The sequence below is a fragment of the Mustela nivalis genome (assembly GCF_964662115.1).
Source record: "Mustela nivalis genome assembly, chromosome: 14".
NCBI lineage: Eukaryota > Metazoa > Chordata > Mammalia > Carnivora > Mustelidae > Mustela > Mustela nivalis.
The window spans coordinates 13,163,992-13,191,952 of NC_139033.1; the positions used below are offsets into that span (position 1 = coordinate 13,163,992).

General features: G+C 46.3%; 3 protein-coding genes across 3 annotated transcripts in view; 1 reads left to right on the top strand and 2 right to left on the bottom strand.

Annotated features, from left to right (window-relative positions):
- The window catches only part of LRRC43 (leucine rich repeat containing 43), a 298,822-nt gene that overhangs the window by 37,003 nt on the left and 233,858 nt on the right, over window positions 1-27,961 (top strand). The gene's annotated exons all lie outside the window — the stretch shown is intronic.
- Window positions 25-1,434, bottom strand: LOC309847779 (uncharacterized protein). The gene is made up of 2 exons (XM_082698587.1): window positions 1,337-1,434; window positions 25-471 (listed from the first exon to the last, which is right to left on the bottom strand). The coding sequence occupies exon 2, from the start codon at window positions 444-446 to the stop codon at window positions 312-314; it is 135 nt and encodes a 44-aa protein (XP_082554713.1). The 5' UTR covers window positions 447-471; window positions 1,337-1,434; the 3' UTR covers window positions 25-311.
- VPS33A (VPS33A core subunit of CORVET and HOPS complexes) lies at window positions 2,963-26,766 on the bottom strand. The gene is made up of 13 exons (XM_082698432.1): window positions 26,600-26,766; window positions 24,159-24,224; window positions 23,582-23,709; window positions 22,520-22,706; window positions 16,283-16,399; window positions 15,160-15,334; window positions 14,124-14,317; window positions 12,248-12,374; window positions 11,330-11,397; window positions 10,666-10,803; window positions 8,381-8,518; window positions 6,880-7,048; window positions 2,963-5,884 (listed from the first exon to the last, which is right to left on the bottom strand). The coding sequence occupies exons 1-13, from the start codon at window positions 26,699-26,701 to the stop codon at window positions 5,703-5,705; spliced, it is 1,791 nt and encodes a 596-aa protein (XP_082554558.1). The 5' UTR covers window positions 26,702-26,766; the 3' UTR covers window positions 2,963-5,702.

Consider the following 27,961-nt stretch of genomic DNA (forward strand, 5'->3'; position numbering starts at 1 on the left):
GGGGCGGGGCTTAGGGTAACGGCGGTAACGGCTGCGGCAAACGCCCAACCGACCGGGCTTCCGCGCGGGACGGGGCGGGCCCTGGGCCTGAGGGCTAGGAGCGGGCGGAGCAGAGTCGGCCGTCGTGAGGGGAGCTTGGACTCCAACCCGGGCGTGGCCGTGCCTCGAGAGGCAGCCCTAGCCCGGGCGCGAGGCGCACGGCTCTTCCGTCAGCGAGTAGAGCGCGTCCGGCGGGGAGGCGGGGAGGCGGGGCAGCGCGCCGTGGGGCGGGCACGAGGCGAGCACGGCGGGGGGCGGGGCTCTGGGCGCTGTCACTTCAGCACCAGGAAGTAGGTGGTCCAGCCGGCCAGCAACAGCGCCCCGATGAGCACTGTGTAGCTGAGGAGCACGAAGGCCAGCAGCTCTCGCAGCAGCTGCAGCACGTGGATGGTGGACGAGGCCGGCATCGCCGTGCGCGGGAGGCCCGAGGACCTGCGGGGCAGGGGCACTCGGGAGTCCTTGAGCGCGCAAAGGGGACGGTCCCCCGCAGGGTCACCTCCTCCACCCCCCAGCCACCGAGCCAGCGCTGCTGAGCCAGTCAGTGTCGTAGGCGATGTGGACACCGGAGGCTAGGCTAGGTCCTGGCCTTCAAAAGGGTAAACACGCTGTCCTAAGGCTGAAGAAGCCCGAAGTTCTGATTTTCTCCCTAACAACCAGCTAGAGGCCCTCTTAGCATTTACACTATAGAAATCTTTTAAGCCAGAAGCTCCCCTCATTCTTTGGCTCCTAATCTGGATCTGGGTTCTGAGGAGAGAGAAGCCTGTCTGTTCCCAGTCTCGGCTGCTGCATTAGTCTTCATCACGGGCCCTCTGTCCTCCCATCCACCTCCTGCATTTTTAATGCTGTGAGTGCTGCTAATGGCCTGGTGGAGTAAGGCTTGCTTTTCCCATCGCTCAAGATGCATCCCCAGCTGTCAGTGCTGCCTGGGAGGGGAAGAGGAGAGAGACCCATTTCGGGGGGAGAAGACAGCAGGTCCTCAATGACGCCCTTTGCAATTCCCTGGACCCCAAGGCTGGACAGCATGCAGAGTTTGAAAATGTTTGCTTTGTGGGCAGGACGCTTGTCCTCACGGGCAGCCACTATTGCAGGAGTGCCAAGGGGTGGGCATCAATTTGATTCTGGGCTTATCTCCTTCCCAACTGTGCTCCTGGGCACCTGTTCCAGTCCTGCTATCTTCCACCACAGATGGAATTACATGGCAACAATCACAAACCAGCTCTTCATCTCCATTGCTGTCCTGCCCAGCAACTTCCCTTAGGGCCAGCCACTAGCTTCCTTCTCCCCCCATTTCACTCACTCAGCAAAGTTTCCACGACTCCTCTGCTGCAGCAGCTCCACGGCTCCTCTCCGGGTCTGGTGTCTGAAGGTAGGCGTGTGCGCACTCCAGCGATCTAGGCAGAGCTGTGGGATATTCAGGGAACAGCTGCACTCACCAACTAGGTGTGGTCTAGAGACCAATCACAGTCTCCACGTGGTCCCTGAGCAATCAGGGAGCTGCGCAGAGCCCATCCCAGGCCAGGCGGGGCACTGGCAACCCTGCCTCTCCCCCACCCCGCCCGCCTCCCCCGGTTTTCACCACCACAGCCCACAGGCTCTAAGGATGCCTGCAAAACTCCTGATCAGATGGGCTTACACTAGGGGATTTTTCTCATGTCCCTTCTTGTCTTGCTTTTCTCAATGCTGCCGGTGGGATACAGTCCAAATCCTTTTCTAACAAGCTCATATTGAAGAGGAGCCCTATCCTACTCTTGAGTCTCAGACTAGAAGAACCACTATACAAATGACTTTCACTTACGACTGTCCAACTACAGCAAGGGCTGTTATCTTAAAAACATGTGTGAGTATGCATGTATGCATGTATGTGAGAAACAGGAGCTTGGAAAACCAAGAGCTCCTGAGTGCTTGATTCTAACTGACTGAGTTTAGCAGTTTAGAGATGCACTGTACAGGCACCATCCCAGTGAGCCCACTACCAATTTCAACTCCCAGGATTGATGCAAAAAGAGCCAGTTAGGGTTTCGGCAAGTAAAGAACAGACTCTTTCCCAGATGTAACAATGAAGAAAAAGCACAAAACTTTATGCTGCTTCAGATTATTTTGCTTTTTGTTGTAAGTTTGTGATTAAAGACTGGGTTTTTTTTTTTTTTGACCTTTAAAATAGCAGGGAGTGTGGACATCAACCCTTTTTTATCAACATCATCATCCAGAAGCAAATGGCTCCTTAATCTAATCAGGGTCCGTTATGATCAAATCATTGCCTCGGCCACAGCCCTGCTGAAAACAGGAGCGGAACATTATCAAGCTGCTCAGGAAGCCAGTGAGTAGTAATTGCTCCCCCAGAGAATTGGTCATCTGAAGGGCTTGTGTGTCCTGTCTAGGCAAAGGAAAGAAAGTATGGCTAAGATTTATACCTTCAGCCCACCCCAGAGCAACAGACGAAAACGAGAGGCTACTAAAGCAGGCGCAGTTCGGTCGGCTTTCACTCCCACATCCTTCAGATGGATGTCTCGGAGCATTTAGGTGTTCCAGGCTCTGCAGACTCCGGTCCCCAACGCAGCAACCGAAGCTTAAGGGTATGTGAATGGTACATTCACATGGCTTAAAATTCACAGACATTCATTTCCAAATAAGAGCAACTGAGAAAGTTTCCATTATTGCCTTTTTCTTAGATCACTGGCAGACAAAAAGGCATCTTCTATTTTCTGTGGCAGATTATTCAGCCTCGGACTACATGTAATACATCTGGCCAAAGAGCAGAATTCCGACTCTCCACGGATCAGTCTGTGGGATGCTGCCCTGGTGCGACCCGCCATCTTTATTTTACCACAGTCCCTCTTCCTATCGGCTTTAGACACACCGTTCACTTGGTAATTTTTTAAAAAAAGTATTTCTTCTTGAATTTCTGCTGAATACAGACACTTCCTCCTGGTGACAGGCCAATCTTTAATGTACAAGTGAGAACAAGAGGCAGACCAGCAGGTCACGGTTAACTATAATCCATTTCTAGGGACAGCAGAGCCAGAGCAGCCAAACCTTCCCAGTGCTCTTCTAGAATTAAATGTGCTATTTTTCATATTCCTCCTTTTAACCGTTAGAGATACACCTCATGTTACTGAACTTTGCAGACAGTGTGGTTTTTAAAAATTGAAGATGTTTGGCAATCCTGTGCTGAACAAGTCTGTCAGATGAGCGCCATCTTCCCAACAGCATTTGCTTACTTTGTCACATTTTGGTAATTCTCCTATCTCAAGCTTTTCCATTACTATTATATTCGTCATGGTGACCAGGGATTATAATTCACTGAAAGCTCAGATGATGGTGAGCATTTTGTAGCCAAATTCTTTAATAAAGCAATATAGTTTTTTTTTTTTAGACACAATGCTTTTGCACACTTAAGAGGCTACAGGATAGTGTAAACATAATTTTTATATGCACTGGGAAACCAAAACATCCACTCACCTCACTTAATTGCGACACTCACTTTATCGGGGTGCTCTGGAACCAAAGCCAAGTATCTCTCAGTATGCCTGTATTCTTTTGTTCTACAGTTGAACCACAACTCAAATACTTCTCTGTTGGCTAAAACTCAAAAAAGTATATAGTAAGACACAGAATAGTGCCTATGCAGACTTCTTTATCTATGTAGACTTCTTTTTTATGGAGTTGCTGGGGAGGCAGAACTGTCTACCTAGCTAGACAAAAGTCCAGACATGATGTAAACAATCCGCCCTCTCTAGGAATAAATGTACCATTCACATACCCTTTCCCAGTAAGGGCATACTCCTTTGAGACAGAGGCTGCTTCAAGGATTAAGTGAACTCACACAAAGGCGTATAATATATAATTATCCAGCACTTTCTATTTGCATACAAATGAAGCAATTGATGTTTTTAAGTTGTCTGCTGAATGCATTTTAAGAGCCGACCTAACTATCCTCTGAGCAAGCGAGTACAGAGTCACGAGTGAATGTCGACACATGAGACACAACTGAGGGTCTGTTCACAGAACAAAAACCCCAGCCAAGGAGATCTGACCAGACTTGAACTGAATCCCGTGAGCCAAAGACATTGAGGGACAAGGTGGATTTCGTTCTCTAAGCGGCTGAGGCTGACAACAGCTGGGGCTTGGAAGGTATAAAACGAATCTCCCTGGGATAATGAGTATTTGAAAACAGATTTTCTATAACAGACCTGTTTTTTTTAAAGACCCTTTTCCAAATACTGAATGTCAAGGCCAAGTGGAATGCATGAGAAGGAGATCTTTTAAATAGGACCTCTTCTGCTCCTCATTCTTACAGAGATGTTTTTGTAGAATTTCTCTTTCACTCACAGCGTGCATTGTGCTACCAGAATTTCACTAACAGAACAAAATGAGCAGAAAACATGTGTGGTTACTGAGAAACAACAGAAGCCACACCTCCCCGGAGGAAGGATGCTGACCTTGATCCCTCCACAAAGGGGAGATTGGGCAAGGGCTATGAAGCCATCCGTTTGGTCCCGTTCTTGGATTTAATTTCCAGATGCTGGGACGGAGCAGGAGGGAGGCAGGAACACACGCAGGTTTCCAGCCTCTCGACCAACACCCTGTCCCTCTGTCCCACAGGCTAACCATCCCTTGCAGGAGGAGCAGCTGCGACTGCTGGACGCCAAGGTCATGGACGAGCTGCACCAGAGGAGGCAGAGGTCACTGGACCAGGGCTTGCAGCAGAGCTGTATGTTTCTGAGCAAAACAGACGCAAGAGGCTGAGTGTAGAGAAGGACGTGCGACAGCTACCGTGCAGGTGGCGTCGCCAAAGGCCGAAGAAGCAGGAGTCGCTGCTGCTCACGGGGGACCAGCTGGTGCTGGGGCCCACGATGGACGGGGAAGAAAACCAACGCCTGGGCGGAGGCATCTACCACGGCAACACCGGGAACAACACGCATGCTCAGAAAGCGTCTGAATAGCGTCTAAGAAAATTCTCAGGCAGCGGCTCCCCAACCTCACGTTCTTCGACGTAAAAAGCCCTTGACAAGTATGAGACCCACAGAAACCTAGCTGGTCAGACAGCTGACGAACTTGGGTTTGGAGAAATCTCCACGCCTCTTGCTTTATAGAAGACTGAGAAGCAGAAGGAATCAACACTTGCCTTAGGGATCACCTAAGACAGGGGCTCACAACCACCAAACAGAATGTGGCCTAATCTGCAGGACAAAGAGATCTCAACTCAGTGACAGGGCCAGCTCCTGCTCTATCGCCTAGCTATTGCCCCAGACCTGACGTGCCTTCCAGAAATTCCTGTCCATTAGGGATGAGACGTTCTACTTTTCATCTTCAGCCCAGTCTCCACCTTCCTATGTTAAGAACGACCTCATCTGCGCAGCTGTACGAGATTATCTGTCCCCACTGTCCTTAATACGTTTGCAGGGTCTCTAAGGAAGACCCCGAGCTTAGAACATTAACAACTGGTGTTTCTGGGAGCCAGGTGGATTCTCTTCTCTTTTTTCTTCAAGAAATTAGAAACACGAAAGAGAAGCAGAAAGGAGAAACCAGTGTAATTGAAGAAGCTGACCCCGAAGTAAATTCTGTATTCTCCTGTCATTTTTCAGTGGGGTTTCACTTCCGTTTGGCGGCTTCTCCAAAGGAGCAGTTTATTTTGTAGTTCATTCAAGTCGACTCTGATCCCCCTAGAAGGGTTTTTCCATTAGAGACTCTATCCAGCTGGCCCCATTCATGAGCTTCGTGGTGGCAATGACGTACTCTGTACCTCCATCTTCCAGCTGGGACAGGAATCGCAGCGCAGCGATTTCGGCAAAGGTTACTCCCCCGAGGAAAAATATCAGAGTGACTCGGTTTTCCCCTGGTTGACCTGAAAGGGAAACATTTCAGAAAAAACAATTATTTATTATGGGTTCTTCTCCTACAACGTCTTAAAAAACTGCATCATGGGCGCCTGGGCAGCTCAGTGGGTTAAGCATCTGCCTTTGGCTCAGGTCATGATCCTGGGGTCCTGAGCCTGAGCCCCAGGTCGGGCTCCCTGCTCAGTGGGACGTGAGCTTCTCCCTCTCCCACTCCCCCTGCTTGTGTTCGGTCTCTCGCTGTGTCTGTCTCTGTCAAATAAATAAATAAAATCTTAAACAAACAAAAAAACTAAACTAAAAAACTGCATCATGGGGGTGCCTGGGTACTCAGTCGGTCGGGCACCCAACTCCTGGTTTTGGCTCAGGTCATGACCTCATGGGATCAAGCCCCAGAGCTGGGCTCTGTGCTCAGCAGGGACTCTGCTTATAGGCTCTCTCTCTCTGCCCCTCCTACCACTTGCTCTCTCACGTGTGCTTGCTCTAAAAATAAATAAATCTTTAAAAAAACCTGCATCATTGGGGGCGCCTGGGCAGCCCAATCTGTTAAGTGTCTGCCTTCCACTCAGGTCGTGATCTCAGGGTCCTGGGATTGGGCCCTGAGTCGGGTTCTGAGCCCAGCAGGGAATCTGCTTTCTCCCTCTCCCTCTTCCCATGCTTGCTCTCCCTCCCTCTCTAAAATAAATCTTTAATTTTAAAAAAAGCAGCATATGTAAGAAAAAGCAGTTAACTGTGTCTTGGTATGTACAGACAGCTCCTTTGAAACTCAGGAATGCGATTTTGATCTCAATGTTTTTTCGAGCTGAGATCATCAACTCAGCAGTTGAAAGCTGCTCTCCTGAGGGAATGCCGGGTTCTAGAGCTTTTGTTAGCAACTAACAAAAGAGGTTACCCGACCCTGAATCCTACAAATACCTTACAAATGTACTTTACAAAGCAACTGCACAATCCACGAAAACCACACCAGCAGCACGTAATTCTCTACGGAGACTGGCCACAGACTTACGTTTCTTCTGCAGTCCCGTGGGCAAGGGCTGCCGTTCTTCGAAGTGGGGCCCTGGGAGTATGCGGAGGACTTCCTCGATGCTGCGCCAGCCAGGCCGCGAGAGCAGCTGCGCCAGGCGCACGCTGAGAGGGGCGTAACCACTGTACACATACGATATGTCCGTGGGATTCTGTGAAATCACGAGAGGGGGGAAAGTCTGTAGCTACAGAGACGCAGAGCCACTGAGCAGCGGCCTTTTGGGTAACCCAAAATTCAGTGATTTGGCTTTGAAGGCAGAAACACAACTGAACTCCGCAACGTCCCGAGGTTAGCTTTGAACTCAAAACATCTCGAGGCACTGACCATGAAATGCTGTTATCTGCTTTTGGCAAGGAAGCCAGCACTCTCTAGCTGAGTGATGACGCGCATGTCCCTGGAAGCCAGGCGTTCTACTTTTGGGCTTTTCTCTGACAGAAGGGCTCGTCCACAGGAAGAGACCAAAGCCCGATGTATTAACCGCAACTCCATGCGTACTAGCAAAAGACTGGGAAGTACCTGAATTTCTATCAGGAGAAATCTGTTACATCATAAATTAAAGTTTAGCTGCAAAACCACTATGCAGCAATTAAAAAAAAAACTTACAAAAAAGAATGAGATCACAGAAGGATCTTCGAGATGTGGTGTTAAGTGGTAGCTGGGGTGGGTAGGGAGAGGCAGGTCAGAACAGTGAAGAGAGGGGAACTCATATATTATTATTGCGCTGTACAATATAGAAATTAAGAGTATGTATATTCTGCCCCCGAGGGGGAAGATAATCTGATTTTGCCACTTTTAATTATTAGCTTTTGTTGTAGGAGGCAGCCTGATTAAGTTCAGGCTCAAAAGAGAAAATAAGAAATTTAGAAAAACTGGAATCAGCAATAAATGTAAGACAACGTGCACTCTACTTCGGAGGCCAATGGTATAAATATGCATCATTTATGTTAAAAGGTCTGTAGAGACACAGAACCTTCCTGGAAGGACAGATAAAAAACTGGTTACAGCGGTTCCTTCTGAGGGAAAACCAGGGTGAGATGTGGAGGGAACCTGACTTGTCACTGTCTGCCTTACTTCTGTACGGCCGACATTTTTACCACACGTGCTGGACATTTTCCAGATCCTTCTGCCTCCTCGCTCCCCCACCTTGGTGCTCTGTGTCCAGGAGGCGAACCTGTAGGCTCTATGCCAATGTGCCCCCACGCCCTCTTTGGGTTGGCCAATGGGAGGCACCAGATGGAACCTGGAGAGTGGCCAGCACGAGGGGTCGGGTTGACGGCCCTGGCTTCCTTCTGCCACACTGCTGGGGGCGGGCTGTGCCTCTCGGCCAGAGGGCTCTCATCCCTCGTCTTGTCAGATGGCCTCTCCACACAGCTCTTCTCTCCAGGTCCTGGAACAGATTTCTGCGGCAGTTCCCTCTCCTTGCCCTGGGGCCCAGGCTGGTACCGGGAAGTAAACTGAGCTGAAGCGGAGCGGCGTGTCTCACCTGCTCGTTCACGTCATCCATCCAGAGGCGTAGCGTTTTCCGGATGGTTGGGTAATTGTTTCTGCCCCCCGTCTGTGGTTTCAGCAGGCCAACCTTCTCTAGGTTGTACAAGGTCAGTATGTGCTCATAGCCGTACGTCTGCAAGGCGAGCAGTTTGGACAGAAGTCAGAGCAGGAAAAGAGTTTCTGCCACTTTCTAAAAAGAGCACTTCCAACAAACGGATTTCATTTGTACGCTGGGACCCCAAGTCCACAGGCTGTCTACGGGCACGGGAGCCGCGTGGAGTGTGTGACCTGTGTGCTCGTCACAATTAACCAGCTCCCTGCTTCAAAGACCAAGTTCAAGTTTTTCCTTTAAGGTCAGAATTTATTAAAAAAGAATAAAGTCAGAATTTATGGACCCAACAAGTGAGCATCGAATAAATAATAAATGTTTTAAGTGTGATATAATTTGATATTTAAAAAAAGAATGAGGCACATCGATACATCCTGATGAGGAAGATCTGGATACACTCGTTTTTAAAAAAAACTATTTACTTGAGAGAGACAGAGAGAGTGCATGTGTGCATGAGCAGAGGGACAGGCACAGGAGAGGGAGAGAGAATGTCAAGCAGACGCCCCGCTGGGCACGGAGCCCCACATCCATCTCAGGACCCTGCGATCACAGCCTCAGCTGAAACCAAGAATCGGGTGCTCAACGGGCAGTACCACCCAGGTGCCCCTGGATATATTCTCAAGGACAAAAAAATACAGTAATAGAATACTATATACAGGAGGACTTTCTTTCTGTTTTTAAAAAGATAGAGTAAAGGGGCGCCTGGGTGGCTCAGTGGGTTAAATAAAGTCTCTGCCTTCAGCTCAGGTCATGGTCTCAGGGTCCTGGGATCGAGCCCCGCATCGGGCTCTCTGCTCAGCGGGGAGCCTGCTTCCCCTCTTCTCTCTGCCACTTGTGATCTCTCCCTTTGTCAAATACATAAATAAATAATCTTTAAAAAAAATTAAAGATACAGTAAATAGTAACAGTAAAAGCCAGCGCTTACATAACACTTCCGTGTGCAGGGCAGTGTCTGCTGTAAGGGTGTCACACGCACCAACTCCGTGTCTTTGTTAGAACCCAACGGGCTGGGTGGTACTACCGTCTCCATCTGACAGAGACGTTTACATAACTTGCCCAAGGTCACACAGCTACTCAGTAACAGAGCCGGGACACGGACCCAGCCAGTCTCCCCCAGAGTCAGTGAGAGTGAATATTCTTTTTTTTTTTAAAGATTTTTATTTATTTATTTTTCAGAGGGAGAGCGAGCACAGGCGGACAGAGTGGCAGGCAGAGTCAGAGGGAGAAGCAGACTCCCCGTGGAGCAAGGAGCCCGATGTGGGACTCGATCCCAGGACGCTGGGATCATGACCTGAGCCGAAGGCAGCTGCTTAACCAACTGAGCCACCCAGGCGTCCCGAGAGTGAATATTCTTTGCCCATAAATGCAAACAAGGGAGTCTGGAGGCACATAACCTAACTGCGGCCCCGGGGCCTGTCTGGGGAGGGCGACGGGGGCGGGAGTGGGGCGCGGGGAGGACCACGTGTTGCTCCTGGACACTTTGCCTTATTTGAATCTTATAGGATGAGAATGCATGCGTCATCTGTGTAATTTTTTTTAAAAGACAAAACAATATAAAAAAAAATTTGAGCACTTAGTTTTAATCATAATGACTTTAACTGTGCCTGGTGATAGCAAATAAATACTACAGGAGACACATCCAAACAGGGGAGAATTTTTAAAATAATGGTGGCCTTTTCCTAATCATGAAGTAAAACAGGCTTAAGTATGTCTGCTAAGGGATCATATCAGAAAATTTGCAAAGATGTCCTTTCCTCCATCAAATGCAATCTGGGTAAGAGCAAGGGCGCCAGACCCCAGTTCCCTGGGCTTTGGCACTGGCTCTGCCCCTCACTAGCCAGGTGACCTTGGGCAAGCTACAGAACGACCCTGTGCCTCAGTTTTTTTCATCCATAAAATAGGGTCGATAACAGTATCTAACTCAAAGGGCTGTAGTGAGGATTAAACAAATGAATACAATAAAGCTCTTTTACTAGAGCCTGGTACATAGTAAATGCTCAATAAACCTTAGCTGTTATTGTGATGCAAAAACAGTAAACAGTGACCAATACTAAGGACAACCCCCGCTCTGGGTGTTAAAAAAAAACTTAAGACAGTGGAAACAGTATACCAAAACAGGAGCTTTAAGCAGTATTTTTTTTAAAAGATTAAGTCATTTGAAAGCTACTGACCTGGAGAATTTCTCTTTTGTAATAATCCAGAACTTTTTGTTTGAGTCCACTGTTGCACACAGACTGGAGACAAACCAGTCTTAACACCTTGATAAGTGGGTGCTTTTGGGCAATACAGTCTTCAATGTAACTATTGACCTGGAAACAAAACACACAAGTAGGTATCCCGGCATCCGGTTTGGGGGCCTAAGAAACTTGGTCTTTAGGATTATTTTTCAAAGGAGGACACACTCCGGCAATGCAACTGCCCATCTTGGCACAGCAGCCAGCCTTCTGGGAGGATGTCTGGGGCGTGTGTGACCGTGCGTAATAGTAATAGGCACTTTCTTGGAAAATAGGTGATTTTCTAGAGAATAGGAAATTTCTAGAAACTGAATGAATTTTAAATGTATTAATAGAGTTAGATCTTTAAAGGAATTACATGAGCAGTTCCCTCAGAAAGCAAATATCTTCATTTAACTATGATAGGCCTTAAAGATGGCTGGTTTCAGGGGCTGGGAAGCGCCTTGCTGTCTGTGACATGAAGAAACTTAAGACTTTCACATTCCACACTTGCTCTTAAAAATGCCTCGGCAAGGCACGGGAATCAACACCGTTGCTCTTCTACCTATAATCGTATGTTTGAGAAATCACCGATGATTTCTCAGTTGTTTTGTTCACATACCTTATCAGTGTCTACTCCGGACATAAACTCCTGTTCCGCTGTTAGTTTATCAAAGAAGTCTTCAGAAGCTGAAATGTAATCAGCAAATATGCAACTTAGAAATTAAGTAAATGTTGATTTATTTGAGCAGTGCACTTTCCGACACAGAAGATAATTAAGAAACAAGACGTGCAAAAAACAAGCAAGCAAAAGGCTCAAACTGTCATCTGAAAACAATCTTCTAAACACGGAAAACCCTACGACCTTGTGCTCCTAAATTGCAGCGAGATGTAGCTGACCCCTCTGGGGCCCTTAGGACTCAACACAGATAGATCCTAAGAATTTTGCCTCGGTACCAGGGAAAGCCTATCTCCCTAGCAACTCACAACCATCATCAAATTCAACCCAGTTTTAACTGCTTTCTATTAACATGAAAACAAAGGACCGAAGACATCATAATACACGGCTCCCATGTTTTGTGAGTAAACTTGTCTTTGGTTTAAAATACATCTTCCGAGCGCTTTCAAAATACTCAATGTATGATCTCTCTACCAATTCTGCAGGAAGTTTTCAAGGGAGAAACAAAAAACAAAACCAGAAATATCACATTGGTCTGGTTAAAAAACCCTTAACAAGAGAGAAAATAACTAGACAAAAAGGAGCCTCACTATGGTGGCAAACTTACAGAAGAGTTTTTTCCTCTTACCGCTTTTCCAAATATTTTGTTTTAGGATGATATTAATAATGGGAAGAAAATGAGCTAACCATCAATGAAACACATTTAACTATGGACATGCGAACACTTAATTTTTAACACTGAGAATGACAATGTTCACAGAGAGCTGCCTTTCCCAAGGAGGTATCGTGGCGCCTATGACCCTGGCGTCAGTGCGTACGAAAATCAGCCCCAATGAAAATTATCCCTCCAAGGATACTCACTGGTAACATCCTTGATTAACTCAGCAATCGAGGTGTGGTTTGCAAGTGAGCCCCTTGCTGCTTGCATATGGGGCAGCTGGGAAACAAACTGTTTGATCTCCCCAACGGTCTTAGCGTTGTGCCGCTCCTGAAATGGAAGAAATGGAAGACCCATCAAGCAGGGGGGAGATTTTATTTATTAATTTTTTAAAGACTTTTTTTTTCAAGATTTTATTTCTTTGAGACAGAGTGTGCACGTGCACAAATGGAGTAAGAGGCAGAGGGAGAGGGAGAAGCAGACTCCCCACTGAGCAGGGAGCCCGAAGTGGGGCTTGATCCTGGGACTCCAGGACCATGATCTGAGCTGAAGGCAGATGCTCAACCGACTGAGTCACCCAGATGCCCAGAAGATATTTTTTTTTTAAAAGATTTTATTTATTTATTTGACAGAGAGAGATCACAAGAAGGCAGAGAGGGAGGCAGAGAGAGAGAGGGGGACGCAGGCTCCCCGCTGAGCAGAGAGCCCTATGTGGGGCTCGATCCCAGGACCCTGAGATCAAGACCTGAGCCGAAGGCAGAGGCTTTAACCCACTGAGCCACCCAGGTGCCCCCAAGGTATTTTATTTTTAAGTGCTCTCTTCTGTGTCTTGCTCATGGGATGTATGACTTATATCAACGTGAGAAAAAGAATGCAAATAAATCAGGCCAAACCCAGCTCTGAAGTTACAAGAGAAACATAGATGAGTTCATGCATGGTGCCTGACTACTGTGTTAGTAGTTTTCAGAGAGTAAGTGTGTGAGGTTTTCTCCTCCTGTGCCCGGGCTCCTATTGTGACTGGCATTCGGGGGCATCTGAGTATTTGTGGGGGCACTATTAGGTCACCCACAAACACTTCCGAATAAGAAACAAAAACATTATGTTAAGAGGGAAACGTAAACAGCAAAAGTATCCTCTATAAAAAGACAAAAAAGATGCATTCTTACTGCTGAATCTCAATCCTGAATATTGTCCACGAACAAAGTAGACCTCGCTTAGTGATGGGATTTTTTTTTTTTTTTGGCAAAATTTAATCATGTAAACCAAATGTAACTTCAGAAATGTGAAAATCGGGCACCTGGGTGGCTCAGTCGTTAAGCGGCTGCCTTCAGCTCAGGTCATGATCCCAGGGTCCTGGAATCGAGTCCTACATCAGGCTCTCTGCTCAGTGGGGAGCCTGCTTCTCCCTCTCCCACTCCCCCTGCTTGTGTTCCCTCTCTCTCTTTGTCAAATAAATAAATAAATAATCTTAAAAAAAAAAGAAATATGAAAATCAATGAATAAATATAATCCATCAGAAAGATGAAATCTAGAAATACAGACTTGGTGAAACATTAGTTTTCAAAAATTCTCCCAGTTTACATTTCCGAAGTCTAAGCAGAGTTTCCCGTGTTACTGAACTTCCCTGTTTCGGAAGTGAGCTTACCCAAGAGTAAATGAGCGGCCGGGTGAGAGGGGGCGGGAGGTGATAATGAACTGCTTCCCTCATTGTCACCCACCACCTCCACAGGGACCTAGCGCTGTCCCCTCTGACCACAAGCTCTATTCTGGAGGATCTTTTATTTATAGTACAGCTGGCCTCCTCATGAGGGAGGTAGGAAATAACGAAAAAGAAAAGGTAAAAAAATATCGAAGACAGGAGGCTGTAAAGTGCAAGCAGTGCTCTGGCCGCCCCACCAGGAAGGAGCAAACGGAACACGTTCTGTCACGGGTCTGGGAACAGGTCCCAAAAGAAGCCCTAGGAGCCCCAGGTCTTTAGGAGGGAAACATGCACCTGCACAGACTGAGGCTCTTCCTCCCCTTGGTGGGGGGCAGTCCAGCCTGCGACCCAGGGCAGCAGCAAAACCCAAACAGCCTCACCTCAAACGCTGCGGAGATCACCTTCGCTTTCTTGCTAAGCACAGAGCCCACCGCGTTGAAGTTTTTGTCTCGGATCTCGGCATAGAGCTCCTCTGCAGAATTCAGCTGAAGTTTCTTTGCTTCCGTGGGGAGCTCCTTCCCACCATCGCCCTGTTTCTTCGGGGCAAATTTCTCCGGAGGTAATTTCACATAACCTGGGAACGACAGTGCATTTACCCACTGTGTGCATTTACTGAAGGAACAGATCAGGTGCCTGGGCACAAAACAGGATTTTCCAACTCAGGAGACAAATAAGCCAGCTTCAGGAAACAAATGGCATATAATACTGAGGTTTTTATTCTTCCACAAAGTAGACTTTAATGGCAAAAGAAATATATCTGGATTATTATTAGAATTATTATTAAACATTTCTAAAATTTAAAATGCTACAGAAATAAACAAGCCTATGGTGTGGGCCAAAGCCAAACCAACATGTCTCTGACCTTGGACCTAATGATCTGTCCCACCTAAACACTAGCAGGCCTCCCCAATCTTCCATCTGGTGTCCCCAACGTCAAGTGTCAGCCCTTCCCAGGATACGTCGCACTGTGATCTCCACGGCATCCCTGCGTTCCTGACTCAGCCTGCCCCTCGCTGTGGCCTCTCCGCCCACCCTTCACCAAATGCAGTGCAAATACGGCCTCTCCAACAAGCTTTCCCAACAACTGCCAGCCCCGAGGGTCCGCCTTCTCCAAACTGCAGTGCCATCTGTATCTAACTGAGGGTCACTGCCCACAGGGACAAGCAGAGTCTGGCACGCTAAGCATCCGGCCAGCCTTCGTGGGACCGACACCAGTTTTTGCCAGATTTTTGTTTAATCTGGTGTCCAAAAGCCAGAAGTCAGAATTGTATATTCTCAAATAGCTTCTAATTTATGTGCAAAGAAAGCATCTCAAAGAAAACCCCCCCAAAATGAAACCCCCTCCCCTCAAAAAATGCCCTTTTGAATATTTTTATCCATTGACCTTTCAGGAAACACAGATGTCACTTTACTTACTGTTCTGAATGCCATAAATTTCATCAATGAGTCCTTCATACGTAAGCTGAGTGGCGAGAGGCGTGAGTAAGTCCACATTTCGATCGAGTAACAAGAGATTATCAAAAACAGGAAATATTGAATTTTGGCTTCCTGTAAACTCTCTCTTCATCCTGATCATCATATTGGCCACTTGCTGGAAACAAAACATTAGATCAGGTGGGACCTTTCTGGGAAGCAGCAGATTTTAAAATGTAGCTAAAACCAGAAAGACAATCAAAAAAATGTAAGAGGAGGGAAACTGTGGAAGGGGGAGACTGATCAGAAATCAGCAGTTAGAGAAAAGTGTCTGCGGCTGGCCACCCACTCCCATATGTGCACGCGCGCCGATGGCTGCCACCACTCGGCGAGGCGGGAACTTGTTATTCACGAGACCCCTGTAAAGCCACCACGAGCGCTGACTCGGTGCATACCGAGCCTCTGCTCCAAGGGGAAACACGGGGTTAGGCTCCGGTGAGCCTCTGGTCACAACATTTCTACTGACTCATCAACGGGCAAGCTTGTTTTCCGTGTGCCTCTATTTAAAGACACTATTTCCTACAGATTGTTGAGTCACCAACAATGAACTCTGAGCCAACAGCACCATCACTCAGGCCTGCAGGAAGCTGAGCCAACACGGCATCCTCTTCTGGGTAAGGCCCAACCACGGCACTGCAAGCGTCCTGAGTGGGGGGACACGGGCAGTGCCGCACAACCCACCCTTGGGGCCCTGTGAAACAGGGAAATCACCAACAGAAAGCACAAAAATGCAAAAAAACATGGTGTTAAATAATGCGTGACACTACATAAGGGCCCAAAAGGACACTTGTGTATAGCCCGAGAGCCGTAACAAGAGGGCAAGCACTGCTTTTGCAAGGACGTCAGCTGGGAACACGCACAGCGGGCCACTCAAATTTTTGCCACTCTTGACGTGGCCGCAAAACACTGCGAATATCAATTTGGGGTTACATGTACATTTCAGCCATTAGGTGAGTTCAGAAATAAATAGGATTGGCTGTACTTGTTTGTAAATAGCTTCCCATCTCTCCCTTTCTGGGTACCAGGGCACCCTTCCTTCACCGTAGAAACACGCACCGCTTCTTACCCTGGCGCACTCTCCTTTCCCAAAGATCTGGGGGATTGTCCCGTACAGAGCCTGCATGGTCATCAGCCCCTTGGCTGCGTGGTAGAGGCTCGTCTGGTCACTCTCCAGGTAGCACTCCTGCGGGGAGAAAAGGTGGTTCCAGTTAGGCCCCTGTCCCTGGGCGCGTGCTGGGCGCCTGCCTCTGTCTGGCCCTGGGACTTCCCCTTTATTTCCCACTTTGCCTGGAAAGCTGGGAACGCAAGACCGTCTTGTCAAGCTGCTGTCTGGCGGTCAAGAACACGAGGTCAACAGCCATGCTACTGGGATATAGTATGGAAGCAACTGGCAGAACCTTCTGGAAGGAAAGTGTTCACCAAGCACAGCAATTCTTCTTACTTATCGACTCTCAAGTAAACTGATTAACGAAGATGGACACTGAGAATGGAAGGGCATTCTGGGAAGGCCACATGCTAATCCCCACAAAGGCACACATTCTTTGACCCCCAAAGTGCCAGAGGACCGCACAACAGAACACTCAGCAGTTCTGACAAACATGAGATCTCACAAACACTGACAAAAAATGAAGCTGAACAATTTTTAGAGTATGAACTCATTTTCAGAAAATACATTTTACTTTATAAGATACATGAGGTCCATTTTGTCAAGGCCAACAAAATACACACAAAGCCAGTTGGGAAGCGAGAGGGGAAATGCTCAGTTCTAACACTGACTCAGGTCGCCTTGATCTGAGCCGCTCTGTGCCACCTCCCAGCGGCTCTCTCGGCCGGTCAGATAACCTCTGTGTGCCTCAATTCACTCACCTGTAGAAGGGAGTACATTCTCCATAGTGTAAGGAGTAAATGAAGAAAACTCACGTAAAACATTAAATCCCAGCACTGAAAACATACAGTAAGTGCTTAATAAATGTTAGCTTTTATTATTTGTAATTGTTTAGCTGTTTTTCACAATCATCATCTGCTCCCAAGTCAAATGGTACATGAGGGGCCTGGGGGCTCAGACGGTTAAGTGTCCGACTCTGGATTTCACCTCAGGTCAGGATCTCAGGGTCGTGAGATCAAGTCCCACGTCAGGCTCTGTGCTGGTGTGTGGAACCTGCTTCATTAAGATTCTCTCTCTCTCCCTCTCCCTCTGCCCTTCCCCCCTCCAAAAGAAATAATAAGTCAAAATGGTACATTGCACCAGACTCCTGCCCTCCACCCACCCACCCAACGTGTCTAGTCTAATACCAGAGGGATTAGGGAGGATAGAGAGCACTCGGGCACTCCACCCCTGGGAGGAAGGGGGGCTGTCCCCTGAAGACACTGTGAGGACTGTCTGGTCACCAATGGAAGCAGTGCTCGAGGATGGCTGGAAGAGCCAAATAGGAAGGTTAAAAAAAAAAAAAAAATCTAAGACATACTTTCTGGCAAAATTACTTAAAACCCCTGACAGGAGCAGAAATAAGACAAAAATTCAAGAAAAAAAGTATTAGGGAACAACTCTCAAAATAGTATCATATTATTATTTTTTAAAGATTTTATTTCTTTGAGAGAGAGAGAGAGAGAGCACGAATGAGTGAGGGCGAGGGCAGAGGAAGAGGGAAAAGCAGACTCCCTGCTGAGCAGGAGACCCTGACATGGGGCTCGATCCCAGGACCCTGAGATCACTACCTGAGCCGAAGGCAGACAGACGCTTAGCCAACTGAGCCACCAAGATGCTCCTTTAAGACTCTATTTTTTTTTTTAGGTTTTTTTTTTTTTAATTTATTTGACAGAGATCACAAGTAGGCAGAGAGGAGGAAGCAGGCTTCCCGCTGAGCAGAGAGCCCGATGTGGGGCTCGATCCCAGGACACCGGGATCATGACCTGAGCCAAAGGCAGAGGCTTTAACCCATTGAGCCACCCAGGCGCCCCCCCCCCTTTTTTAAGATTTTATTTATTTGACAGACAGAGATTACAAGTAGGCAGAGAGACAAGCGGGGGGCAGGTAGGGGGAAGCAGGCTCCCCAATGAGCAGAGAGCCCGATTCGGGGCTCGATCCCAGGACCCTGAGATTTTGACCTGAGTCGAAGGCAGAGGCTTTAACCCACTGAGCCACCCAGGCACCCCTAAGACTCTATTTTTTTTTTTTAAAGATTTTTATTTATTTATTTGACAGAGAGAGATCACAAGTAGACAGAGAGGCAGGCAGAGAGAGAGAGGAAGGGAAGCAGGCTCCCCGCCGAGCATAGAACCCGATGTGGGACTCGATCCCAGGACCCTGAGATCATGACCTGAGCCGAAGGCAGCGGCTTAACCCACTGAGCCACCCAGGCGCCCCTCCTACAACTCTATTTTTAAGTAATCTTTACACCCAGCATGGGGCTCAAAGCCACAATCCCAAGATCAAGAGCTATGTGCTCTACAAACCAAGCCAGCGAGGTGCCCAGCATTCAAATGATTTTAAATTTAAAAAGTTGTATTACTACAGACATTCTGTTTTTTTAACATTTACTTATTTTTATTTTAGAGAAAGAGCAAGTGAGTGAGCGTGGGAGTAGGGGCGGAGAGAGAGGGAGCATCTACAGCAGACTCCCCCCCCACCCCAAACCCGCCCCACCGGAGCACGGAGCCTGATGCAGACCTTGATTTCATGACCCTGAGATCACATCCTGAGCCAAAATCAAGAGTTGGATGCTCAACCGAAGGACCCACGCAGGCTCCCCGGACATTCCTTTTATAAGGCTATCTTTTAAAAAAGATTTAAAAGTTAAAAACAGATACTAATCTTGAATTTTTTGCTCTAACATAAGCGTCGGTGGGGTTATTTGTGTTAATATCCCAACTCTACTGTGCACTTGTGGAGTTTTAAGCCAGGAGGACATTTGGGGAGGGACAGATGCTAATATTGTTAACATTTAAATACACATACTTTTTGACCTTCAAATCCCACATGCCCACACAATAGAACAGCCCACAGTTTCTGTAAAGGAGACAGGTTTATATACACTTATTTTTATGTATACGCATGAAGGCCGTGACACATTAAACAAACAGGGTGAACTCTAATTCCCACATTTTTATAAAGAACAACGATGGAAAAGATTCTAAGCACATTCCCACAGCACAGAAAGATCTACCTGTGCCTTCTGATGCCAAAACCCACTGAATTATACTCATTGTTTAAAATCACATAAATATGTAAAGTTACATCAACTCCATCAGAAACTGGGGTTGAATTTTGCATTGGGGGAATTCTTAGCTTTACCATCCAGGCAAAATCTTTTGATTTCTAAACAGAATCTGAAGTGAACGTACAAAACCAAGAGCTTGAAATTCCCAGCAGAAAATAATTTTTTTTTTTTTTTCCCAAAACTTCATAAAAACAAATAGGAAATCTCTCCTCTGGACAGGGCTTGTCATGCTGGGACACGTCTGCCTCAGCTGCTAGCAATTCGCATTAATTACAGAGATGTGAATTAATGACACGTGGGTACACCATTACAGCTATGCAAGAAACAGATGAAGCAAAATGGTGACTCCAGTCCAGGTGATGGATATAAGGGTATACCCTGTCAAACTCCCAACTTTTGTTGAAAATTCTACACTTTTCATTTAAAACGATGGAGGAGGGGCGCCTGGGTGGCTTGGTCGGTTCAAGCCTCTGCCTTCAGCTCAGGTCATGATCCCAGGGTCCTGGGATCCAGTGCTGTGTCGGGCTCCCTGCTCAGTGGGGAGCCTGCTTCCCCCCGTCTCTCTCTGCCTGCCTCTCTGCTTACTTGTGATCTTTGTCTGTCAAATAAATAAATAAAATCTTAAAAAAAAAAAAGGATGGTAAGTAAAACAAATACATAAAATTACATTTGCAAGAAAACTCTCCATTCTGGAGAACAAAGGCGTGCACATTTGCTATAAACACAGAAAATAAGCAGCAGAGAAAACCAGGCCTGGAACAACTGGCTACCCACCTGAAAAAAATTAAACGAGCCTCTACCTCACACCACACAAATACACAATTCAAGCTAGATTAAAGCCCTGACCTTTTTTTTTTTTTTCCCCAAAAAACCAAAACTTCCAAGACTTTTGAAGGAAGATGTAAGATTTCCCATGTCTTCAGGATAGAGAAAGATTAACAATACTCAAAAAAAGCACAAACTAAAAGAATAAAAGTGATATATTTAACTACTTTAACTTGGAAGACTCCTACCTCTCAGTGTCAAAGCTTACTACGAAGCCAAGTAATGGAGAGAGTATGGTACTACCCTACGGACAGGCATAGTGATTAATGGAATAGAACTGGGACATCAGAAATAAACACTTATGGGGTGCCTGGGTGGTTCAGTGGGTTAAAGCCTCTGCCTTTAGCTCAGGTCATGATCCTAGGGATCGAGCCCCGCATCGGGCTCTCTGCTCCGTGGGGAACCTGCTTCCTTCTCCCTCTCTCTCTGCCTGCCTCTGCCTACTTGTGATCTCTGTCAAATAAATAAATAAAATCTTAAAAAAAAAAGAAAGAAACACTTATATTTATGGACAACTGATTTTCAACACCAAGGGCACCAAGAGAATTTAATGAGGAAAGTTCTGCCTTCAGGCAAACAGTGCTGAACAACAGACAGCCACATGCAAACAGAGAAGTTGGATCCCCAACTCACATCAGATAAAAGGGAACTTAAAGAAGCTCGAAGACCTAACGTAAGACTGAAACCATAAAACTCTTTGAAGAAAACATAGGGGTCAATCTGTTACTCTGGGTTAAGCAATGATTTCTTAGATGGGACACGGAAAGCAAAAGCATCAAAAGGGAAAAACAGATAAACTGAACTTCAAAATGAAAAATTTTGTGTTGAAAAAGTTTTTTTGTATTGGGAGAGAACGCTTTTACCAAGTGAAAAAAACTCACAGAACGGGAAAAAATACTTGCAAATTGTGAATCCAATAAAGAACTTGCATCCAGAACATTCCAGAATTCTTACAACTCTTCTCATGAGAAGATAAGCTATTCCGCTTTAAAAAAATGCACCACAGATTAGAACAGACATTTATTATTTTTTTTTTAAGATTTTATTTATTTGACAGAGAGAGAAATCACAAGTAGAGAGGCAGGTAGAAAGAGAGGGGGATCCCAGAGGGCTCGATCCTAGGACCCTGAGATCATGACCTGAGCCGAAGGCAGAGGCTTAACCCACTGAGCCACCCAGGCGAGGTGCTCCAGAACAGACATTTCTTTAAAGGAAGACATACAATGGCCAAGCAGCTCATGAGAAGGTGATCAACATCACTAGTCCTTATGGAAACGCACATCAAAACCACAGTGAGAAAATGCATCACATTCTCCAGGATGACAAACTTCAAAAAGACAGACAACAATGTGCTGGTGAGAATTTAAGTTTGGAACCTTTCTCTCTCTCTGGTGGGAGCAGAAAATGGGTGAGGACAGACCTTTACCGTATGACCCTGTGATTCCCCTTCTAGGTATAGGTAAGGGAAAGGAACACACATGTATTAATGTTAATGAAAACCTCGTATTAATGTTGGCATCATCCTGATGGCCGACAGATGAAAAATCATGGTATGATGTATGATTTCATTGATGAGAAAGCTCCAGAACAGGCAAATCCATACAGACGGCAATGGACTAGTGATTGCCAGTAGCTGGGGGTGGGGGGGGTGGGGGTCGGGAGGACTGACTGCTGAAGGGCAGAGGATTTCTTTCTGGGATGATAAAAATGGTCCACAATGAGACAACGGCAATGGGTGCACAATTCCATGAACACCCCGGAAACTGGTGCACCGCACACTTTAAAAGGGTAAATTTTATGGCATATGAATTAGGTCTCAATAAAGCCATTACTAAAAAAAAAAAAAATAAAGCAAAGCACTTTATAATGGGAAATGTCTACGTGATAAAAGATTTTATAAGTAAAAGTTAAAAAAAAAGATATTAAAAGGAAAAGATAATAAAGTATAAGTAAAAAAAATTATAAAAAAGACGCAAAAACCACAGATCGGGAGAACATACTTGCAGCTTCTGTAACCCACAGTGATCTGTGAGCACAGTATATAAAGAATTCCTTAAAAAGAGAAAAATGGGCAACAAAAATGAACAAGTTGAAGATCTCCGAACAGGAAAAAATCTTAAATGTCAATAAACACATGGAAAGAGGCTCAGCTTCACGGAAGTCACAGAAATGCAGATGAAAACAGGATCGCTGACACTGTTGTGCCCATAAATAAGACAAAAACTGAAGTCTGACATTGAAAGGGAGAATGTCGTACTTACTTTGAACGCCCCCTCCGATTCCATGGATAAGAGATCCCCATCAAATGGAATGAGGTCGAGGCTGTACTCGTCCCGATGAATAAAGGATCCCAGAACACCCAGATCCTTCAACCGCTGTTCGCACAGTAAACTACGTCGCGGCACAAACAAAATGTGGAAATCTCTTGTTGGACCGCGTCTGTCTTCACTGCAAATGAAGTAACGCTGGTTAGCTTACGAGCAGCCACAAGTCATAGGCTATTTTACTTATTTTACTCCCAGAGCCTTACCACTGCCTTGGCACACAGCAGGCGCTAAATAAATGCTGGTTGGATAAACACATATATACTGACTTTCAGATTCACACACTGTTATACAGTTGCGCCTTTGCTCTCTCTTTCCCTCATGGGAAAGAGTCATTGATTCACAGCCAGTGTTTCATGATGCATTTTCTAACTTTCTCTTAAACTTTCTGTGGGGCTTTAAAGCTCTCCGGTTTATTGAACGGGATATCCGTGTCTTACTGAAAACAAATGATTCTTTAACCCCACCAACGCAGTGACACAGTCTTACAGGAAATGAAAGATCAATCTTGACTCCCAGGTCTAGTCTCCTTGACAGCGGACTTCCCAAAATAGCCTATATGATTTTAAGATCTTAAGGGCCACATCAATCAACTGTACCACAGAGAGCAGATGGGGCTGAGAACTTCCTTTAAAGATTGGATGCAGTATTAAATTTTAATCAGCTCGTACTTACTTTGCTTATGAAAGTCAAGCACACTATACTGAGCGTATTGAAAAATAACCATCTGAGGTTTTGGTTTTGTCCTTTCTATTGGTATAGGTCCCAGTTTTAGCTGTCCAGAAAATGGGGTTATATGTTGATCCCCTTCTCCAACTGTTTGAACAACTTCACGAGTTTCCCATTTGCCCTCTTAGGCTCTTTCGCGCCTACCCTGTTCTCTAAATGGCCACCTTTCCCCGAACTGACAAGATGAGGAACTCCCGTAAGAGGCTCAGTACGTTAAAAACATGAGAAGAACCGACAGCTTTTGGACCAAACATAAGCTGTGAGAGATACCTGAGCACATTTTCAGCGATTATATCCATCAGTTCTAGCCTGGGTCTGACAAAAAAAATAATATTCTTGACATCAGCTGCTGGCAAACGACTTCCTTTAAGAGTGAACATTTTTTCCACTTCATGTTCCTAGGAAAACACACACACAAAAGGTTAACAAAAACCCTGAGCTTTACCTGTCATATCCAGACTCAAACATCAGTAACAATCCCAGCCGAATGACATTACTTGATTAGCAAAATTTAGTTTCCCCAAATCCAGATGTATAAAGGACAAGGTTTCAGGATTAAGTCACTGCTACTGCACCTGAATTCAAATGACTCTCACTCGAGAAACCGTTAGTGACACTAGGTAATGGTCACTTACTACAAGGCTAGTATTTTCCCTAGAATTAGGATCAGCATAAAATCACTGGCCAATGGACCACTGTATGAAGAATGTTAGACATGCATTAGTATCAGTGTCTCTAAGGGCCCAAGAGCTTTGCCAGCCAATTACTCAGGGGAAAATGTAAAATCCTATTATTGCTAAAGCTTAGAATTATTAATTCCTGAACAAAACCCAAATAACTAATTTACCTTCAGTAGTGAATATTGTGCAATCAGGCCAAATGGTCCTGTGAGGTACTCGTCCCAAACTATTGCCTGTAGAATGGAAGGGACACTCTCGTTATAGTTAATATCAGGAATTTCACCAAAACCAAAAAAAAAAAAAAAAAAAAAAAAAAAAACCACAGCAGTCATATGTACTAGGAATATTTGCTTCAAACTCTGAATTAACAAAAATTTTAATTGGCTCTAACCACATTCATATCTTACAGGTCTACAGAAAAACCAGCCCTGGACAAGTGATGCTTCTGCTGGGTTTTTGTTTTATTTGTTTTGTTTTGTTTAAAGATTTATTTATTAGAGACAGAGAGAAAGACAGAGAGTAAGTGAGTGTGCAGGGAGGGGCAGAGGGAGAAGGAAAGAGAGAATCTCAAGCAGATTCCCCCGAGTGCGGAGCCCAACTTGGGGCCCAACACATGACCCTGAGATCACAACCTGAGCTAATATCAGGAGTTGGGAGTCTTAAAAGACTGAGCCACACAGGGGCCGCAGTGATACTGTCATGGGGAAGTTAAGACTTAATCACTGTCCTCAACAGAAAGAAGGAACTATAGTTTGTTGTGTATCTGTGTCATGGTATTAATTATTAGACTGAACGAGATGGAAACTGCTAATGGCAACAGTTCAACCTAGTATTTTCTATGGAAATGTCGTATAATCAAATTATATAAAATTAAAACCTTGGATATAGGTATTACAAATCTTACTTTGACAGAAAAGTTTTAAAAAGTTTGGGAAGTTTAAGTAACATGTCCAGGGTCACATACGGACCTTGGATCTTACCTATAGCATAGGGGGACCAACCTAGAACTCAGTGACCCACAAATCATTGCTCTGGGCCCTTATGAGCCTTTCTACTACTAATCCCCAGAGTCATTTCTTCCTCCCCCGCTTTAAAAAAAAAAATAGAGGGTGCATACCAGGTGGGTGGAGCGACAGAGAAGAGGAAGAGAGAAACTTTTTTTTTTAAGATTTTATTTATTTATTTGACAGACAGAGATCACAAGTAGGCAGAGAGGCAGGCAGAGAGAAAGAGAGAGGGAAGCAGGCTCCCTGCTGAGCCAAGAGCCCGATTTGGGGCTCGATCCCAGGACGCTGGCATCATGACCTGAGCCGAAGGCAGAGGCTTTAACCCACTGAGCCACCCAGGTGCCCCAGGAAGAGAGAATCTTAAGCAGGCTCCACATGGGGCTGGTTCTCACAACCCTGAGATCATGACCTAAGCGGAAATCAAGAGTCTGATGCTTAAGGACTGAGCTACCCAGGAGCCCCGCTGTTCTCTTTTTTAACTGAAATTTTTACTGAGATAAGTGTAGATTAACATTTATTTGTAAGAAATAATACAGAGAGCCCTTGGATGCTCTGCCCAGCTTCCCCCAGTGGTAACATTTTGCAAAACCAGGGGTTTTGGCTCAGTGGGTTAAGCCGCTGCCTTCGGCTCAGGTCATGATCTCAGGGTCCTGGGATCGAGTCCCGCATCGGGCTCTCTGCTCAGCCGGGAGCCTGCTTCCCTCTCTCTCTCTCTCTCTGCCTGCCTCTCTGCCTACTTGTGATCTCTCTCTGTCAAATAAATAAATAAAATCTTAAAAAAAAAAAAACATTTTGCAAAACCAGAGTACAATATTATATCCAGGATACTAACACTGATCCAACCCATGATTTTATTCAGATTTCAGTATCATTTCTTGAGCTTGAACTGGGCACCTAGGACTTAGCCTGCTTTTTTTTTCTCTCATTGACTCCCCAGTTTTCCTTTTCTTTTCGGAGTTGTGTTGCCAATTACTTAAGGAGGCCTGATAAATCCTAAGGGGAGTGAAGAAAGGTGACACCACTTAGAAGAAATCCTTTCAAGTCCCTGATCTACCATTTCTCATTCAGCTGTAAGCTGGGTGGTGGTAAACGTCTAACAGGAGAAACAATCCTCAGAATGGTCACGGCAAAACCTCAAATAACTATAATTTTATTTCATAATCCGTGTGAGCAGCAGGTTGTAAAACGCTGGTGCTTCGGAGACTTTCGATGGTTCGATATACAACGACACGCTGTAATGCAGGGACACGGGACCGTCTATGTCCTTGGGCCGCGCCCGCCCCACGCGTCCTGATCTCAGGAGCACCAGACCTGCTGGACCTCTGGACATGAAGGGCACCTGACACAACTGTTTCAGGTGGCTGAGATACCACAGTGGCTTACTGCGCTGCAATAAAAACAAATGCTATGCCACGCCGACGCCGAGCTGTGCGCCTCCGGACCTACCAGTAGGCCCCTCTCCCCGCCTCACCGGTCCCGCCTGTTCCCCTCCTCGGAAGCCCCCGCGACCTCATACACCTGGAGCTCAGGCGGTCAGGAGCCAGATTAGGCCAGGCCGGACTGGCGGCTGGAGAGCACTGACACTGCCTCCCGTCCCTCACCTTGCTTCCCGCGCACTTGTCCAGGAACTCGCGCAGCTCGCGACGCACCGCCTCGCGCAGCACGTTCAGGTTCACTCGTCCGTAGGACAGGTGCGCCGCCATCTTGCCCCACCGCCCCTTTTCTCGGCGAGGCCCCACGGACACGGTCACGTGACCATACTGCCACGTGACCGGGGCGACCGACAGCACGTAAACCCGGAAACTGAATTGGGTTTGTGTCTGCGGTCTTTCCCGGCCCTAGCGCCTGCCGTTTGTTCTACCGCGTGGGTCCCGACACTCCCCAAGGCCGTCCCCCCCCAGCCCCATCCGGACCCTGACTCGGTCCAGGAGTCGTTGGGCGCTGGGAATTGAGTTGAGAGGCGGGGACCGGCCCCCTACTCGTTCTTCTTAGCAGCAAGCATACCCACTATAATGGAAGTCTTTTGTAGCACTCAGCCTTTCGCGTTGCTCTGTTTGTAGGCTAAACTTTACGAAAAAGGACAGCGGCTGAGGGAATCCGTCATGGGACGTCGATGTTTAGCTCTTCTGGTAAACTTCCACTGCATGGTATTTCACACATACACTATTCCTCGTGGAATCCAGTTCCATCAGTAAAATTCGTATGTTACCTTGTGAGTTGTGAGGATCAAAAAGATGGAATTTACATCATGTTTCATATTAAAAGCTTAGAAGGGTGCCTGGACCTTAACTGCTTAATAACTAATGTTTTAGGAGTATCAGTACTTCGAGGAGGATGGAAATTGACTATTTGGGAGGTGAAAGAGGCCTGAAAACGTTGGGTCTTCAAGTGGATGCTTCCTTCAGTCCTTTATGTACACTCTGTGGTATGAAGAAAGGGCTCACTAAACAACTACCATTAAGTCTGGGTAGGCAAGTAACAGAATTTCTGTTCTGTTCTGGATGAAGCAGAAAAGCAAACAATCATCCATATATACAGACTAGTACACTCAATTCCATGATTCCATCAAAACCATTTAGATTTTAAACTAGCTTGTTTCCACTCATGCACACTGTTCCATGCCCTATTTCTCCACCCGGTTTTCACAGTGCTTCTCAACCTGCATCACAAGTTCTTGGGGGTCCCCAGGTGGCTCAGTCGTTAAAGGCCTTCAGCTCAGGTCATGGTCCCAGGGTCCTGGGATCCAGCCCCCCTTTGGGCTCCCCGCTCAGGGGGAAGCCTGCTTCTCCCACTCCCACTTCCCCTTTTTGTATTCCCTCTCTCACTGTGTCTGTCAAATAAATTAAAAAATCTGTTAAAGATTTTTATTTTTATTTATTTATTTATTTGACAGAGAGATCACAAGTAGAGCAGCAGGCGGGGTGGCAGGGTGGGGGCGGGGGAAGCAGGCTCCCCGCTGAGCA

Coding starts and splice junctions, on each gene's coding strand:
- LOC309847779 (XM_082698587.1), bottom strand. CDS start 446: ATGCCGGCCTCGTCCACCATCCACGTGCTGCAGCTGCTGCGAGAGCTG.
- VPS33A (XM_082698432.1), bottom strand. CDS start 26,701: ATGGCGGCGCACCTGTCCTACGGACGAGTGAACCTGAACGTGCTGCGC. Junction 24,225..26,599: donor ACAAGTGCGCGGGAAGCAAG/GTGAGGGACGGG, acceptor TCCATTCTACAG/GCAATAGTTTGGGACGAGTA. Junction 7,049..8,380: donor TGGATGACGTGAACGAGCAG/GTGAGACACGCC, acceptor GTGATTTCACAG/AATCCCACGGACATATCGTA.